General features: G+C 39.2%; 1 protein-coding gene across 6 annotated transcripts in view; it reads right to left on the reverse strand.

Annotated features, from left to right (window-relative positions):
* Cdkl3 (cyclin dependent kinase like 3) overlaps positions 1–18,372 on the reverse strand; it is a 95,864-nt gene that overhangs the window by 46,722 nt on the left and 30,770 nt on the right. For all 6 annotated transcript variants that reach the window (XM_041665080.1, XM_041665083.1, XM_041665082.1 and 3 more), the window contains one exon: positions 17,997–18,094. In XM_041665080.1, the coding sequence (XP_041521014.1) occupies positions 17,997–18,094 (98 nt within the window). The remainder of the gene's footprint in view (positions 1–17,996; positions 18,095–18,372) is intronic.

An 18,372-nucleotide genomic window follows, 5' to 3' on the forward strand; every position in this document is an offset into this window, starting at 1 on the left:
GTACTTATGCTGACCCACAGGCTCAAGCTCTTTACGATGAACAAATGTTCCTATGCCACAAAGCAGCCTTAAATGCTTGGGACAGGATTTAAGAATAGGGAAAATGAATTGAATCATATACCATGGTTAAACAGGGCTGGAGAGAACTGTTTAGTGACTTTTTACAAAGATTAACTAAGGCTACACAAATAGGAGTAACAGACCCAGATGCTAGATGAGTACTTATTGAAAATGCCAACTTAGAATGCAAAAAGATACTTGGGCTTTTAAAGGTTATATCAGCACAAATGGATCCTGCATAGAATAACGTTGAGACATTTCACTATAATACTGAATCTTGGGTAGGAGAAGCGATTTCCAAAGGTATGAGGAGACATCAAAATGCCAAATGTTTCATTTGTGGTAGAATAGGACATATGAGAAGGGATTGCAGACAAGGAATTCCTATAAATAATGTCTCCTCTGGGAATGGCAAAAATAAAAAGTATCAACCTTCTGGATTATGTAGAAGGTGTGGCAAAGGTGACATTGGACCAATGAATGCAGATCAACAAAAGACAAACAAGGCAACCTGATACCATTGGGGAACTTCCTGGGGGGGCCTCTTGCAGGCTCCCAAGTCAAAAGTGGTGCAGTCATTTTCAGTCACTATGGAAGACATGTCTCACCAGGAAAATTTAAAAATCCATGCTGGGAGATGGTGGTGCACGCCTTTAATCCCAGCACTCGGGAGGCAGAGGCAGGCAGATCTCTGGGAGTTCAAGACCAGCCTGGTCTACAGAGCTAGTTCCAGGACAGGCTCCAAAGCCACAGAGAAACCCTGTCTCAAAAAACCAAAAAAAAAAAAAAAATCCAGAGCCTTCTATAATAACTATACTATTCTGGATGATGGAATAAACATGGAGAATGAATCAAAAATTCTAACAGGAAACAGGAGATCTATATTCTAGAAGACTTCTATAAATGATCAAAAACCAAAGCTAAGAGTGCATATAAATGGCATTGTAATTGTGGGTTTGATAGACATAGGTACAGACGTAAGTATCACTACTCCAGAATCTTGGCATCAAAACTGGCCTCTTCAAGAGGCAGATGCTCAATTCCTAGAAATTGGGACCCTATGTCAAAAGCACAAGATGGGTTGAATGAATAGGGCCAGAAGGACAAAGAAGAAGGCTGAAGCTGTATGTGGCTAATATTGAATTTATGGGGTCATGACCTGCTGCAGCAATGTAATACCCAGATTAACATTCTTACAGTCCCAGAAACTCAAATTTCTGGAAAAGGTATTATAAGACAGGATACACAAAGGTCACAGGCCATTCAGGCTGTACAAGAAAACAAAGCAACTAGCAAACCTTTAGAGGTACCAACAGCCCTACCTTTAAAATGGTTAACTGAGAAACCAATATGGGTTAAACAGTGGCCTTTAACAGAAGACAAACTGCAGGCTTTTGAACAGCTGGTACAGGAGCAACTAGATGCTCACCATACTGAAGAATCAACAAGCCCTTGGAATTCTCCTGTATTTGTTGTTAAAAAGAAAACTGGTAAACAGAGAATGGTTGTAGATCTAAGTGCTGTCAACAAGATAATTCAACTTATGGGTCCTCTACAATCTGGAATTCCTCTGCCTTCTCTACTACCAAACAGATGGCCTCTTATAGTTATTGATTTAGAAGATTGTTTCTTCACTATATCTTTACAAAAAAAAGAGAGAGAAAAATTTGCCTCCACAGTGCCTACTTAAAATAATTCTCAGCCTACTAGGAGATACTAGTGGACTATCCTTTCACAGTAAATGTTCAATAGCCCCAGCCTATGCCAATACTTGGTAATTCAGCCATTGGAAATAATTCATAAAAAATTCCTAAATCTATAATTTACCATTACATGGATGACATTTTGCTAGCTGATTCAAGCATAGAAACTTTAGAAAGAATGTTTGAAAAAGTAAAGAAAGTTTTACCAAAATGGGGATTATAAATTACTTCTTAAAAAATACAGAGAGGAGATTCTGTCAACTACCTTGGTTATAAAATAGGTTTACAGAAAATTAGAACACAAAAGGCACAAATTAGGAGAGACCAATTGTGGACCCTTAATGAATTTCAAAGATTGTTAGGAGACATTTCCAGTCCACAACCAGCTGTTGGGATAATACCTGATCTAATAGTTCATTTAAACAAAATCTTAGATGGTGACAAAGACTTAAATAGTCCCAGAAATTTAACAGCTGAAGCAGAAAAGGAACTGATTGTCGTTGAAGAAAAATTATAGGAGGCACATGTGGATAGGTTGAATCTAAATTCTAATTGCATTCTAGTCATATTGCCTTCCAGAATTTCCCATACAGGAATTTTAATAAAAAGGGAAGATATTATCTTGGAATAAATCTTTTTACCATATAAATCAAGTGAAAAATTAAAAAACTTATATGGAAAAAGTCTCTGAATTAATTATAAAAGGAAAATTGAGACTTCATCAACTGGCAGGTAAAGACCCAGCAGAGATTATAGCGACTTTTACTACTGATGAAATTAAAAAATTATGGGAAGATAATGACCCTTGGGAAAGAGCTTGTGCTATTTTTTAGAAGAGATTAATAGCATTTATCCCAAAAGTGATAGAATTAACCTTATAAAGAGAACTACTTGGATCCTTCCCCACATTGTACAGGACACACCAATAACTAAAGCCCGAACGTTCTATACTGATGCAAATAAAACAGGAAAGGCAGGTTACAAATCAGAAGATTTAAGTAAGGTGGAACAAAGCCCTTATAATTCTGTCCAAAAGGCAAAATTATATTCTATTCTCATGGTACTAAGGGATTTTAAAGAACCTCTTAATATAGTTACTGATTCACAATATGCAGAAAGAGTTGTTTTGCATATTGAAACTGCTGAATTTATACCAGATGATACAGAATTAACTTCATTATTCATACAGGTTCAAGATATAATCAGCAGTAGGCTTTGTTCCATATACATAACACACATCTGATCCCATACGGGTCTGCCAGGTCCTCTAGTACAAGGTAAGGCAGAAATTGATGAATTACTAATTAGAAGCAAGTTGTAGGCCCCAGAAATTCATTAAAAACATGTCAATAGAAAAGGATTAAAGAAAGAGTTTTCTATTACATGGCAACAAGCTAAGCAGATTATAAAGAGATGTCCTACTTGCTCTTTCTATAACCAAACACCACTACCTGCAGGAACCAAAGGGTACTCAAAGGAATGATCTGACAGATGGATGTGTTCCACTTTGCAGATCTTGGAAAATTAAAGTATGTACACCACACCACTGACATTTATTCAGGTTTTCAATGGGCAACTGTTTTGAGCTCAGAAAAGGCTGATTCAGTAATCATGCATTTATTAGAAGTTCTGGCCATCATGAGTCTACCTGCACAAATAAAGGCAGATAATGGTGCAGTATATGTCTCTAAGAAAATGAAACAGTTTTTGTTTATTAAAATATAAAGCATATTACAGGTATACCAAACAATCCTACAAGTCAGGCAGTTGTAGAAAAATCAAATCAAACTATAAAGGATGTGTTAAACAAAGGGATGGAAAATACCCCCCAAAATAGATTACATAATGCTTTATTAACTTTGAATTTTCTTAATGCTAATGAGAAAGGAACAACAGCAACAGAGAGACACTGGATAATAGCAAAGTCTTCCAAATTAAATCAGCTGGTGTATTTCAAAGATATATTGACCTCACAATGGAAGCCAGGAGATGTGCTACGTTAGGGAAGGGATTTTGCTCTTGTGTCAACAGGAGAAGAAAAGTTATGGATACCATTAAAATTAATAAAGATTTGGTTTGAAAAAGAGAAATCTCTTGAGAAAAAGAAACGACGGCTCAGCTGGGTGGTGGTGGCGCACGCCTTTAATCCCAGCACTCGGGAGGCAGAGGCAGGCGGATCTCTGTGAGTTCAAGGCCAGCCTGGTCTACAAGAGCTAGTACCAGGACAGGAACCAAAAAAGCTACGGAGAAACCCTGTCTCGAAAAATCAAAAAAAAAAAAAAAGAAAAAAAAAGAAATGACGGCTCATCCACAGAGGTAACAACCACACAGATGGTAAGGAAGCCTAATAAGAATTGGGGCAGGGTTCTGTTCTTGTCTCTGCAGGAAAATACTCATCTTCAAAAAGTCAAGATACCAAGGCCGGAGAGATGGCTCAGTGGGTAAGAGCACTGGCTGTTCTTCCAGAGGTCCTGAGTTCAATTCCCAGCAACCACATGGTGGCTCACAACAATCTGTAATGAGATCTGGAGCCCTCCTCTGGTGTGTAGGCATACATGGAGGCAGAATGTTGCATACATAATAAATAAATAAATCTTTTTTAAAAAAAAAAATCAAGAGACCTTGGACATCTAGATACCTAAAGAGGAAAAGATAATTATCCAGATAGGATCACCAAGCAAAGAGAATTATGACTTATGAGGATAGGTCATCTGAGGGTAAGAATATCTAAATTTGGGGCTGGAGAGTTGGCTCAGTGGTTAAGAGCATTGCCTGCTCTTCCAAAGGTCCTGAGTTCAATTCGCAGCAACCACATGGTGGCTCACAACCATCTGTAATGAGGTCTGCTGTATACATAATAAATAAATGAATAAATAAATATTTTAAAAAAGAATATCTAAATTTAAACTAGAATAATAGTCATGATTCACTTAAAAATCAAAGCTGGCTTTGGAGTTGGACAATGGCTCTCTCCTTCTCTAAATCCAAGCATGTTGTTAAAAGAAAAATTCAGGCTGGGCAGTGGTGGCGCACGCCTTTAATCCCAGTACTCGGGAGGCAGAGGCAGGCGGATCTCTGTGAGTTCAAGACCAGCCTGATCTACAAGAGCTAGTTCCAGGACAGGCTCCAAAACCACAGAGAAGCCCTGTCTCGAAAAACCAAACCAAAAAAAAAAAAAAAAAAAAAGAAAAATTCAGAATTTCTGTCTCATGTCAGGAGCCATCTGGTATGGGACAGAAAGAAGAAAGAATTTAGAAAAAAAAATTTACTTTTCTTCATGCCTATTTTTGTCTCCATTGTCCCTTTCATTAAATACATGTCTGTATAAATAATGTTTTAAGTTTTCCACAATGAACAATGAATTTTCCTGCAGTAATCTTTGAAGTTTCCAGGAAGAAAATGGGGCCCCACAACAACGACTTCACCTGGTTGATATGACATCATGATGCTGATAGTGCTACTATAAGACCTGTTTTGGGTACCAGATGCTCAAGATGGTTTCAACTTGGTTAGCTGAAATGGTGCACTTTTTTTTTTACAACGTCCTGGCCAGAACACAAAATAGGAACCTCAGAAAAACCCTACTGAATACTCAGAAACTGCAATTATACCAGACAGTAATCTTGAAACTTAACCATCATTTTACTTTCACAGGATCTCATAGAAAAAACATCGCCCCCATGACAGCTGGAAGCAATTCTAGAAGATGACATCCCTTCTCTGAACAAAGTTTGTCCTCAGGGTTAGGGACATCATTTAGGGGTTGATTATAATTGGTATAGGGTTGGAGGTTGGGGGAAAATTATGTAGGCTCAGGGATCTCTTTGGGGAAAAAAGGGGAAATTGGATGGGAGAAATTATTAGTGTGAACTTATTCACACTAATAATAATAGTAATAGAGTTAATACTTGTGAGCTATTATTTATAGGCAATTTACATTGATATAGATTATTGTATATTGATATAAACTTAAATTATATTAAATATGTTCCTATTTTTGTCTACAATATTTGCATACCTAGGCAAAGTTATTTAGTCATATTGTATGCATGCATGCTTCTACCTCTGCTTAAGACATTTTGTATATTGATACAATTTTAGGATATATTTATCATATTGCAATGTACATTTCTACCTCTGATCAAGATACTTATACATTGTTTACATTTTGAAACCATTGTCTTCATTTGTTGCACAGTTGTTTGAAGAGTGTTTAATATTCTAATATGAAGTCTTAGTCTTTAAGTTATATAGTTATTAAGAATTATAGGTCAATAGTCATCCATGTTTGTCATACTTATTATTAGTTAGACTAATCAGGTACTTTAGATACACAGAGATTGTATTCTGCATAGATAGGTAACCTTCAACCACTTCAAAGAGCTGTAGAATATGACATTTAAATAACTTTGGGTTCTGTTGACGTGAGACACAATTGCTCCTGGAAGCACCAATATATTTCCAAGAGAATGTTGAGCACCAAAGACACTCCACTTGGAGCTTGTTTTCTTCTTGACAAAACTGGCCTTTGGGCAAGGAACTGCCCATGCATCAACCATTGACAAAATGTACAATGTCCAGACAGGACAAGAAGGATATAATAAAAAAGAGTGTCAAATCTTGCCAAGACAGGGTAAGATGCTTTTGAAAAATTTCCTGCCTCTGACAATGGTCTGTCAGTTACTCTAGGCCTTAGTCAAAGTTGGTTGCTCCAACACTGCAAATGAGACTTTGGGTGATTGCCCAAGTAGCCAGTTGTCTCTGTCCATTATTGCACATTTTAGAAGTTGCTTGATTGCACTTCCTGCTTACTCAAGTAATATTATTTCCCTTCTCGGGTCTTCAATGGGGTTGAAGACTAGATAGTTATAGTTACTTTCCTCTCATGACTTGGCTAAGTTATTTATAATACAAGACTTAGACTCCTTAGGATAGGATAATTATTGAAACATTTATCACATGTTTCTTACTTGCTATTGTTTATGCTGGTTGTAATTCTAATTTTTATATCTGATATTTGTTCTTATTTATATAATTTTGTATTAGACTTAGAACTCTCTTATTTAAACAAAAAGGGGAGGTGCTTTAGGAAATCCTACAGCCAGCAGCCTTTAACTTACCCACCCACTTGGTACTATAAATGCTGATGTAAAGCATGCAGTCCCTCCCTCTTCTGGCTGCTGGATTCAGTTCCTATTCCCCGTATGAACAGAGAACTGTGATCTGTGAGTCTAGCCCTAAACAAATAACCCTTTATTATACTCAATTCTGAACTAGTGTAGGATTTCTTTTTAGTGTCTGTCTTCACACCTGTGCTCTCAAACACATGGGAAGGTGAGGCAGGAGGACTGTGAGTTAGAGACCAGCCTGAGCTACACATTGAGTCTGAAGTCAGCCTGGACATAATAAGACTCTGAAAACAAAATTAACCAATCAACTAAACAAACACTCCCTCTCTGAAAACAGTTTCTTCTTATATTTAATTAAACACTGTACATACACAGAACAGATAGTAGGTATGTTATCACTTGTGCCAGCTTCATGTCTAAAGCCAATGGAACAGAACAGAGGGCACTTCTGGACTGAATTTATCCCCAAAGTAAAATGTACTGACAACTTAGACATCAGAACAAAACCAAAATAAAATAAAGACCAAACACAGTTCCACCATCTTGAAGGAAATCCTGCAGGCCCTGCGAATAACTGACTTTGATTGGTGCAAGCCTACTATGCCTTATGTCTGTCAAGCCTTCACTCAGGAATCCTCACAACAGCTCCAAGAAATAAAGCTCAGTGCTGCTCTTCCAATGGACCCAGGTTCAGTTCTCAACACTCGCATGTCAGCGCATAACTGCCTGCAACTCAGGCCCCAGGGGATCTGATGCCCTTTCTGGCTTCTGCACGAGGCCAGCATATGGTGCACATACATACATGTAGGCAAAACACTCACATACACTAAAATAAAAACCAATGCATAATATTCCCAGGGAAAAATCTATTCTTTGTATGTTAATTTATTTATTATTATGTGTGTATGTGTGTAAACAAACTATTGTCCCCTTTTCCAACTGGGAAATCTGAGGCAACACAATACACACACAACACACACACACACAATTCCCAGTGAAGAAATGGTAAAGAGTGCTGGAGAGATGGCTCAGCAGTTAAAAGCACTGGCTGCTCTTCCTGAGGATCTAGGGTTCAATTCACAACACCTACATGGTGGTTGATTATCATCCGTAACTCCAGTTCTAGATCAGATGTCCTCCTGCAGCTTTGTGGGCATTGGGTACACATGTGGTACACAGACACAAATACAGCCAAATACCTACACACATAAAATTTAAAGAAATGGCAAAGGTGCTGACCACTTTTTACTCAGTCATTCTGATAGTCATCTAGACTCTGAAAATTATACTTTTTATGGCTTTTAATAAAAATGAAGCATTGGTTCAATAGGATTTTTCAATGAAAGGATCTTCAGCACTGTATAGGTATAGTTTCAATGACTATTCTGATCTTGCTAAATCGTTTCTTTGGAGAAGATAGAAAGAAGAAAGGAAATGATCTTCTAAACTGGACAATAATCCAAGGCTATTGATGGCAAAATGATTATATGATAAATCTTGCTTTTCATGGGGCATCAGACGCTTTTAGCATGATAATAACACATTTCAATGTAGTAATTAGTAACCACAAAGAAATTACCCAAAGGAGCCGCCCAAGTGTAAACACAGTCTGAACTGCATATAAGTTGTTCTAGGGCTTGGTTTGAAATATCCCAAGATTAGGGATCATTCAGCTGAGGAAACCAATCCCAAAGCTTGCCTTTTATTGTATCCTCATTTAGGGAATTTTGAGCAAAAAGCATTGATGCATTAGGTACCAATCTTCATAGCTTTGTCCAGTCCAAAGGGACCGGGAGCCCTCAAATGCTGCAGGTTTACGCTAAGAAAGGAAGTTCTGACAAAGCAACACATTTGACGTGGGTTTTTAGGAACATCCTGGCAATGCGCCGGGAAGAAACTGAAGGCTGAACAAGGATAAAAGCATGAAGACCTCTTGGGGTATTTCTACTAAGCCTGGGCAAGAGACGGCATGACAAGCAATCAGGAGCTAAGTGGTTAGACCCTGGAAATACTTTAGAAACAGACCTCAAGGATGGAGGCGCGAAGCAGGAGAGGAGTAGAAATTTACTTCACAGTTTTTCTCCTGAGCAACAAAAAGAAAGGAGCTGATGTCAACTGAGATGTGAAAATCTCTGAGGGACTGAGGAACGTGATCAGAGACCTTCTGCCTCTTACATGTCTCATAGTGCTGCCAGACAGCTGAAAATCTGAATGCGCAGTTTTGGGATCACTTAGGCTAGAGAGGAAGAAATTTGTTCTTTTGTTCTTTTTGTGAGCTAAGACTTTTTTTTTTTTTTTTTTTTTTTTTTTTTGGTTTGTTGAGACAGGGTTTCTCTGTATCCTGGCTGTCCTGGAACTCACTCTGTAGACCAGGCTGAACTCTAACTCACACTGACTTCCCTGCCTCTTACATTCTGAGTGCTGGGATTAAAGGTGTGCACCACCATCACCGCCCAGTGATCTAACACATTTTTAAGAAGAGTGATATGCTAGCTTGCCCCTGAAATGTTCCCTAATAAAAATTTTAAACTACAGGCATACATGAGAATCTGTCTCAAAAACAAAACAAAATAAAAACAATGACAACAACAACACCCAGAGAAGAAATGAAAACTAATCTATAACAACTTGTTTTTACCAATTCTAAAATTAAAAACTAACATACTGGATGAGCCTAAGCAAGTCTGAAGGGCTTGCTGAGTAGTTTTCTTGTTAGCATGGCCTGCGTGTAACCTGTCATGATGCACACGCCTGGTTATCTGACCTCAGAATGACTTTTTTGGAAGAGAAGTGCTGTAGACATCTCCATGGTCAGGTCATCAGCTTTCCCACCTCTGCAGGTAAAGACAGCTGGGGAGTAGCAGATTGGTAACAGAGAATATTTTCTTTCTGTGCTTTGCCTTTGATAATCCAAAGAGTGCTTTCTTGAAATTACACAGCAGCGCATTAGTGTTTGTGTTTTTATGTGTAGTCTGTTTTTAAAAACAGATTTTTAAATGTTTTAAAGAATGCTTTCTTGTTTTTAATCATCTTAAACCACAGTTCTTGTGTCACCTAAGATTTCTTGATTATTTCCCTATACAATTCTGTTGACTGTTTTACTAACATGGTCCAATTTCCATTTAGGACCCTTTAATTTGCACAGTGTGGTCCTCAATTTGGGCAGCTTTTCTATACACTGGTGTAGTGTGCTCCTACTTCTGTGCACTGATGCAGTGTGTTCCTATGCTGGTACACTGATGCAGTGTGCTCCTACATCTATGCACTGATGCAGTGTGCTCCTATGTCTGTGCACTGATGTAGAGTGCTCCTCTATCTGTGCACTGATATACTGTGTTCCTATGTCCTTGCACTGATGCAGTGTGCTCCTATGTCTGTGCACTGATGCAGTGTGCTCCTATGTTTGTGCACTGATATAGCGTGCTCCTATGTCCGTGCACTGATATAATATATTCCTACGTCTGTGCACTGATGCAGGCCAGAAGAAGGGGTCAGATTTGGAACAGGCAATTGTGAATCTCTGTGTAGGTGGTAGGAACCAAACCCAGATTTTTTGCAAGAACAGCAAATGCTCTTAATTACTAAGACATCATCCAGTCTTTTACGGAGTGAGAGGTATGTTTTTTAGATAGGGCCTCATGTGTGCCACATGGACCCAGCGTCTCATACATGCCAGTCAAGCACTCACCCAACTGCACTACATCCCTATCTCTGAATCAAAACTTTTCTAAGACTCCCAAAACCATACAAGCTATTGTCACTGTTCTTGGTTGCACACTAGAACTTAATGATAAGCTCCTAATTTGCTAAAGACATCATACACTTTTGTCCCAGGCCATGGAAAATTCAAGCTGGGACTTTCCAAGGAAGTTTCTTTCAAGCTGGCTAGTTACTACAGAACTAGAAGGTGTTATGTAGGCTGCTGGGGGAAAAAGTCATCAGCAGTTTCACCTAGGTATGAAGCCAGTGCACTACAATAAAGAAAGACTGGCATGGGAAGATAAGCCAGTGAGTGCAACAGCAGCATGGATGTTATGGGGATAAACAGCAACTGCCTTCTGATCGCACAGAAGGCCTGTAAAGGAGGAAATGTATACCTGGTGCTGCAAATGTGCTAGGAATCCACAACTGGGGAGTTCATCGACCCCAAGATGGCCCTACTATTATTCTCCTAAATGGACATAGTATCAAATCGCCCTCTAAATTCATGCCTTTATACCCATAGATTAGTGTGGCTCTCAGAAGTTATCTGAGAAGTTGCTTTGTGCTGTGGATGGAGGCTGATGCAGAACCCACAGCAGAGAATAGGTCAGTGGAGTGTTCAGCCACAAATAAGACACATCTGTATCACCCAGCCTCTTGCAGGGCTCAGAGAACATTATGAAAGAAGGGGTAGAAAGATTGCAGGAGCCAGAGGTCAGGAAGGACTGGAGAGAAACAGTATCTCCTAGACATGTCAGAATCTCTGCTCTCAAGAACTTGGGCAGCTATGGATGTCTGTACAGGATCAAGCCAGTCATTCTAGCATGGAGGCTAAGAGGGCCCCCAAGTCCTTACCCTAGCTGTGTAGCTTTGGACAACTGGAGGCTTCTGGGGGAAAGGAGTCAGTTTCTTTAAGGGTGTGGCCCCTGGTGAGTTGTTCATTCTCCAGTGGATGACCCTATAACCCAGGAGAACACAGGTAGCACAAATTGAACCTGATAGATTATTGAAAATAAAATAAATATTTGACATGAAATTTGGAGTGGGATAGGAAGGTGGGGTGGATCTGGAAGGAGTTATGGAAATGAATAGTGAGTGAGTATGATCAAAACACACTGTGTGAAATTCTCAAGGAATAAAAATAATACAGTAGAAATAATTCCCTGGCTGGGAGGTGGTGGCGCAAGCCAAGCCTTTAATCCCAGCACTCAGGAGGCAGAGGCAGAGGCAGAGGCAGGTGGATCTCTGTGAGTTTGAGGTCAGCCTGGTCTACAGAGAGAGTTCAAGGCCAGCCTGGTCTACAGAGAGAGTTCAAGGCCAGCTAGGGCTACACCACAGAAATCCCATCTTGAAAAACCAAAATAGATAGATAGATGGATAAATGGATAGATGGACTGATAGACAGACACACAGACAGACAAACAGATAAATAGATTAAAAGACTTTCCTAAATTAAAAATACAGCACAGCAGTATACTAACTAGTGTTTTCTCGCTGGGTGTGATAGCATGTGCCTTTAATCCCAGCACTCAGAAAGCAGAGGCAGGTAGGCAGCCTGGTCTACAGAGGGAGTTCCAGGACAGTCAGAGCTACACAGAGAAACGCTGTCTCAAAAAAATGTGTTTTCCTTTTCATGTTTATTTAATAACTAGAAAACTAGATTAGACGCTTGGTAAAATGCCAACTAAGACAATTTCATAATTTTTACAGAGTGAAAAAATGTAGAATTTTGGTAGTACTTTGGTTTAAAAATACCTTCAAAAGTTCATGTGTGGAACATGCTACACTCTGAGCATTCAGGAGATGAAGGCAGGAGGATTGCTCCAAGTCTGAGACTAGCCTGGGCTACATATAAGGTACTAGATCAGTTTAGGCTGTATTTAATAAGAAACTGTCTTAAAACAAAACAACAAAAGGTCCATATTCTAGCTCAGGGGTGGAGAGCTGCCCTCTCATGTATGCATCCTGAATTCATTTCTCAGCATTCCCAAGAGCAGGGGCAGGGGGCGGGGACGAGGAGTTAATGTGCTATAAACTTAACCCCAAGCTAATATGTCAGTGGCCTTAGGCAGCTGGGGCCGTTAGGAGGTAACGCAGAATAGATGAGGACATGAACTGGTACCTCCAGGTATTAGTGGCTTGCTCTCCCTCTCTACGTGGTGACCTCCACCATGCTTGACTGTAGCAAGGCCCTCTCAGATGCCGAAAGAAGTCAGCCTGTGGCAGTGGACTTCTAGCCTCCAGAACCACGAGCTAAATAATCTCTATTTGTTTTATGTTAACTACCCAGTCTGTATTATTCAGCAACAGAAAACAGCCCAGCAGAGAAAGTAAACCTTTCCCAGGTTGTGCATAGTTTCTTTAGGAAAATTCTCCCAGCTAAATGGAAGGCACTATTAGTCTAGGGAACTGGGAGAATGCTCGCAATTGATTGATTTACAGGAATTTAACCCTGGAATATCACATCACTGTAAATGTTACATAAGTATTATAAATGCTTCACTGCTGACCAACAGAACGTCTTTCGTCAAGCGATGGTAATGGATAGTTACTAAGACAACAGACAGGAGGTTCATAGAGCATTCACTTGAAGAAGCCAGCGCTTTCCAGGAGACAACTGCTTGGAGGCCTGACTCTCAGCAGGCAGAGAGCAGGGGAGCAGGGCACATCATGTGATGTTGTACTACCCACTCAGTAATCATGGCAAGGAAGGAGCAGTCAGAGGGAAGGTGATGTTATAATTCCAGACTGCAGCATCAAAATACCAGTTTTTAGAAGAGAAAAATTGTTAAAATTCTGCTAAAAAAAATGTAGATGATGCTGATGCAGACGGGATGAATGGCTATCTTAACAGCAACCTATGTTACATTCTGTTGTGTATAAAATAAAAAGGGAAGAGTTGTCAAGCTTGTATTTTTAAGATTACTTAAAAGACAAACACTATCGGGGAAAAAAAAATCTGTTCCTCTTCAAATTCTTCCCCTCACAATCGCCATCTCCACCCTAAAATTAAAAATCAAGCCAGTAAGAATCAGGGATAAGAAATCTGCTGTCAAAGCCATGGCTGTACTAATGTTACACTACAGGTGATCTACTGAGTGGTAAGAGCTGCTCCGTTTAAGTCCCATTCTTTCAATCAATCTACGGGACACGACTCAATGTTTGGCCAGCATGTCCACCGTGGAACCCAACATCTGCTTATGCTTATCTTCCTTGCTCAGGAATCTTTGGCACCTAGAAATTGGGACCCTTTCTCTGTATTACATATTTATATCTGGACTCTGTATTACATATTTACATGGGACTCTCTGTATTATACATTTACACTAGGACTCTGTATTATACATTTACACTAGGACTCTCTGTATTATACATTTACACTAGGACTCTGTATTATACATTTACACTAGGACTCTGTATTATACATTTACACTAGGACTCTGTATTATACATTTACACTAGGACTCTGTATTATACATTTACACTAGGACTCTGTATTATACATTTACACTAGGACTCTGTATTATACATTTACACTAGGACTCTGTATTATACATTTACACTAGGACTCTGTATTATACATTTACACTAGGACTCTGTATTATACATTTACACTAGGACTCTGTATTATACATTTACACTAGGACTCTGTATTATACATTTACACTAGGACTCTGTATTATACATTTACACTAGGACTCTGTATTATACATTTACACTAGGACTCTGTATTATACATTTACACTAGGACTCTGTATTATACATTTACACTAGGACTCTGTATTATACATTTACACTAGGACTCTGTATTATACATTTACACTAGGACTCTGTATTATACATTTACACTAGGACTCTGTATTATACATTTACACTAGGACTCTGTATTATACATTTACACTGGTACTCTGTATTATACATTTACACTAGGACTCTGTATTATACATTTACACTAGGACTCTGTATTATACATTTACACTAGGACTCTGTATATTATACATTTACACTAGGACTCTCTGTATTACATATTTACATCTGGACTCTATTACATATTTACACTGGGACTCTGTATTATTTTATATTTACATAGGGATTCTCTGTGTTACACATTTACATTGGGCCTCTATATTATATATCTACATTGGGACTCTGTATTACACATTTACATTGGAACTCTTAATATTTACACTGGGATTCTCCATATTATTATATAGTTACACTGGGATCTTCTGTATTACATATTTACATTGGGACTCTGTATTATATATTTACATTGAGACTCTCTGTCTTATACATTTACACTGAACTCTCTGTATTACATATTTATATTAGAATTCTATGTATTACATATTTACATTGGAACTCTGTACTATATATTATATTGGGACTCTGTGTTACACTTTTACATTGAAACCATGTATTATATATTTACATTGGAACTCTATATATTTACATCAGACTCTTATTTCCTTATTTACATTGGGACTCTATATTATATTTTCACATTGGGACTCTCTGTGTTATGTATTTACACCAGACTCTGTGTTGTATATTTAGTAACTTTCCCTTGTATACTTATAAAGCTCTGAACAAAACTTAGAAACAAGCACTAATCAACATGCCATAAATAACAGATGATTAAATAAAACCACATGACTTGATGTGAGATGTAGTTCTATTAACAGGCATTTGTGAACTTGATGTTCAAATGAACAAAACAGGAACAATATTATAAATTTAAAAGCAAAAATAGGAGACTACACCCAGTTATCCAGGCTTCACTGCTAGTCAGCACTTCTGTGCATGTAAATTAACAAAAAAGTGTTGTTTTAACCACGCACGAGTCTGGGACTCCCTGAATGTTCATCTGCCCTATTTTCTATTCTGCAGCTAACAGGTTCCTCTCCTTTTAGCTGATGCACCTTGTGTTCTAAAAACAAACAGGAAGTGGTGAGTCACTGAGATAAAATACCTGCACTCTGCCCTAGAGGTTGCTTTGTAAGGACACAGGGAGACTGGTGGGAAAGAAATCCACTCATCAAACAGAACCACTTACTAGCGGTCTCCCTCTGGGCTCTTCTCTCTTGCTCAGGCTACCCATTCATAGCCACATAGGGTTCTTTCTGGCCAGAGCCCCTTCAGTGTGCACCTACATTATGCCAATGTACTGCTAAGCCTCCTGAAAGGGTTACATACACATCTAAAGAGTACTTGGATCTGGTGAAGTAATTAGAAAACCAAGCCAATGGAAGAGTCAACACTGGAACATGTAAGCTTCTATTCCCTGTCTTCTGATTTCTGTTTGTTTTAGGGTTCTGTAGACCAAGCCCATGCTGGATGAGCACTAGCAGTGACACTCCTAGCCCCTATGCCCTGTTTCAATATTCTCTCCAACTATATATAAAAAAGAACAACCACAGACTGAAAATTTAGAAGAAAAGATTTTAAGATAGGGTCTCACTCTGAAGTTCTGGCTGGCCTGGAACTCAATGTATAGACCAGGCTGTCCTTGAACACATAGTGATCCACCTGCCTCTGCCTCTCAAGTGTTCTTTGCCTCCCAAGTACTGGGATTAAAGGCATGTGAAACCATGCATGGCTAAGGAAGTTTTTAAATTTTACATATATTTATTTTGTGTGTACACAAATGTGTGTCATGATGTTCAGGGGCCGACTTGTGGGGCCTGGTTCTTTTTCTGTGATGTCAGTTCTGGGGCTGGGGCTGGACCTCAGGTCTTCAGTCTTGGCAACAAGCATCTTTACTCACTGGGTCATCTCAGCAGCTCAGAAATTTTCTTAACTCTGACATCAACTCACTAAACTGTGTTCGTCCTAGCGTCACCTCAGTCTCAGCTACACACGTGCCGTGTCTGACTGCACAGAGAAGCTCTGAGCAGCACTGACAGCTCCTCTGTGTTTCTAATAACTGTACTGGTTTCAGTGACTCTCTTTTCAAGGCAGCCTTTTCAGGAATTCCACACCATGTAAATACCTGAGAGCGCTGGTTTGATTCATTTTTCCCTGCACGTATATGTGGTTTGGGTTTCTGGGTCTCTCTGAAATAGCAGGGTGAATACTGGTGGCACATCACAACTCTCTTCAACCCAGGTGCCCCAATGCACCCAATTAGTCAACCTTTCTGCAAATGGTATGCTATGCAGGCTTCCCGGGCATGAGTACATCCTCAAATGCACAAGCTTAAAGGATCTTGTGACTTATAATAAACTGAAAGACAGCCATTAATGGTTTTCCTTTCAATAACAGCGCTGGCTCTGAAAGTAGATTGTGACATACATAAATAGTCCTGGAACTGTCAAAATAAAGCTAAATGTCACAATTAAAATGCCTTCTTACAGGGCTTCAGAAAAACCTTTACATATATACGCCTATAAGGTTTATTCGTTTGTTTTTCTGAGATAAAGGCTCACAGCCCCGGAGAGCCTCCAAGTCACTGAAGATGGCCGACACCTGGTTCCTGAGGAGCTAGGGCCTTGTGAACACTAGGCCAGCACACTACCAGCAGAGCCACAGTCCCTCCCCCAGCCTTCCATGTTTTTAATTTACTCAATTTTCTTTAATAAAACAGGAATAACTTTACCATGAATTAAAATGTAGTCAGTTTCATTTGTAATGGAGATAATAAAATTGATAAACTATGCATAGCGATGACTTCACTAGGAATCCAAGGCCACACGCCTGCTGAGACTCAGTGAGTGTCAGTTCAGGCTCCTTCACCCAAGAGAAAGCATTCAAATGGATGTTGACAACTAAAGATTTCCAAATAAAATCCAAGAATCGCTATGGTGGATGGGAGTTGGAGCTGAAGCAGATATTTGTGAAAATAGGACAACATTTGGGGAACAAAGAGTGTAAACGAGAAGAAAACAGAAGGGGAAAAGTCAAAGGCAAACACAGCCGGGGCAGTCAGTCACAACCTGTCCATGGCATGGGTCACCTGAACAAGGCTGAATGATAAATATCACATCGCTACTCTTTGTCCTGAATGCTGTGTATTCTAATCATTAAAAGTTCAAACAACAGTTGGTGTTTACTACTTCGAAAACTAACATTTAGAACATAAATAATTGGGTACAATGTTATAAGCCTTTAATCCCAGAACAGGCAGAGGCAGGCAGATCTCTGTGAGTTTGAGACATCTACATCACATCTACATAGTGAGTTCCAGTCAGTCAGAGGTACATAGTGAGACCCTGCCTAAAAAAGCAAAGAAAAAAATGTATATATATGTGATATATTTTATCATATATATATGTATGATAAAATAAAAACAAACCTGTTTCTAGAGTTTAAGGATTATAAAGATTTTAATGTTTACAGAACTTTCCAGCAACAACTAAATGCAAGCACCGAACAACATCTATGAGTAGTAAAAAATGTTTACCTCTTGTTGTTCTTGATTTGGGTCCGCAGTGAGTAAAGTTGGTATTTTAGGTGAATCTGTTTTCTTTGCCTCTCTCTTCAGCACTTTCACCTGTTTAACTTTTGCAAAAAAGGGGCGGGGGAAGAAGAAAAAAAGGGAAAAGAATAATTTGTTGGCCCTGCTGGCCTGCCTAGAAACTGCCCTCTGAAGGAGCTCAGGTAGGCGTCCTCACAGCCAGCGAGCCCCTTCTGAAGTTAGCTGCAAAGGAGCCGAGTAATTGCGCTGTAAATACGGTTCGCTTTATTTGATGATCTCACAAAGGTGATCCTCACATGGCACATGTTCTATACCTGGCCACTGTGTCACATTTACAAGGTCTCTGTCTTCCAAGGAAAGG

This window comes from Microtus oregoni, unplaced genomic scaffold (assembly GCF_018167655.1).
Source record: "Microtus oregoni isolate MIOR12 unplaced genomic scaffold, Mior012 000015F_ref0000493, whole genome shotgun sequence".
Classification (NCBI taxonomy): Eukaryota; Metazoa; Chordata; class Mammalia; order Rodentia; family Cricetidae; genus Microtus; species Microtus oregoni.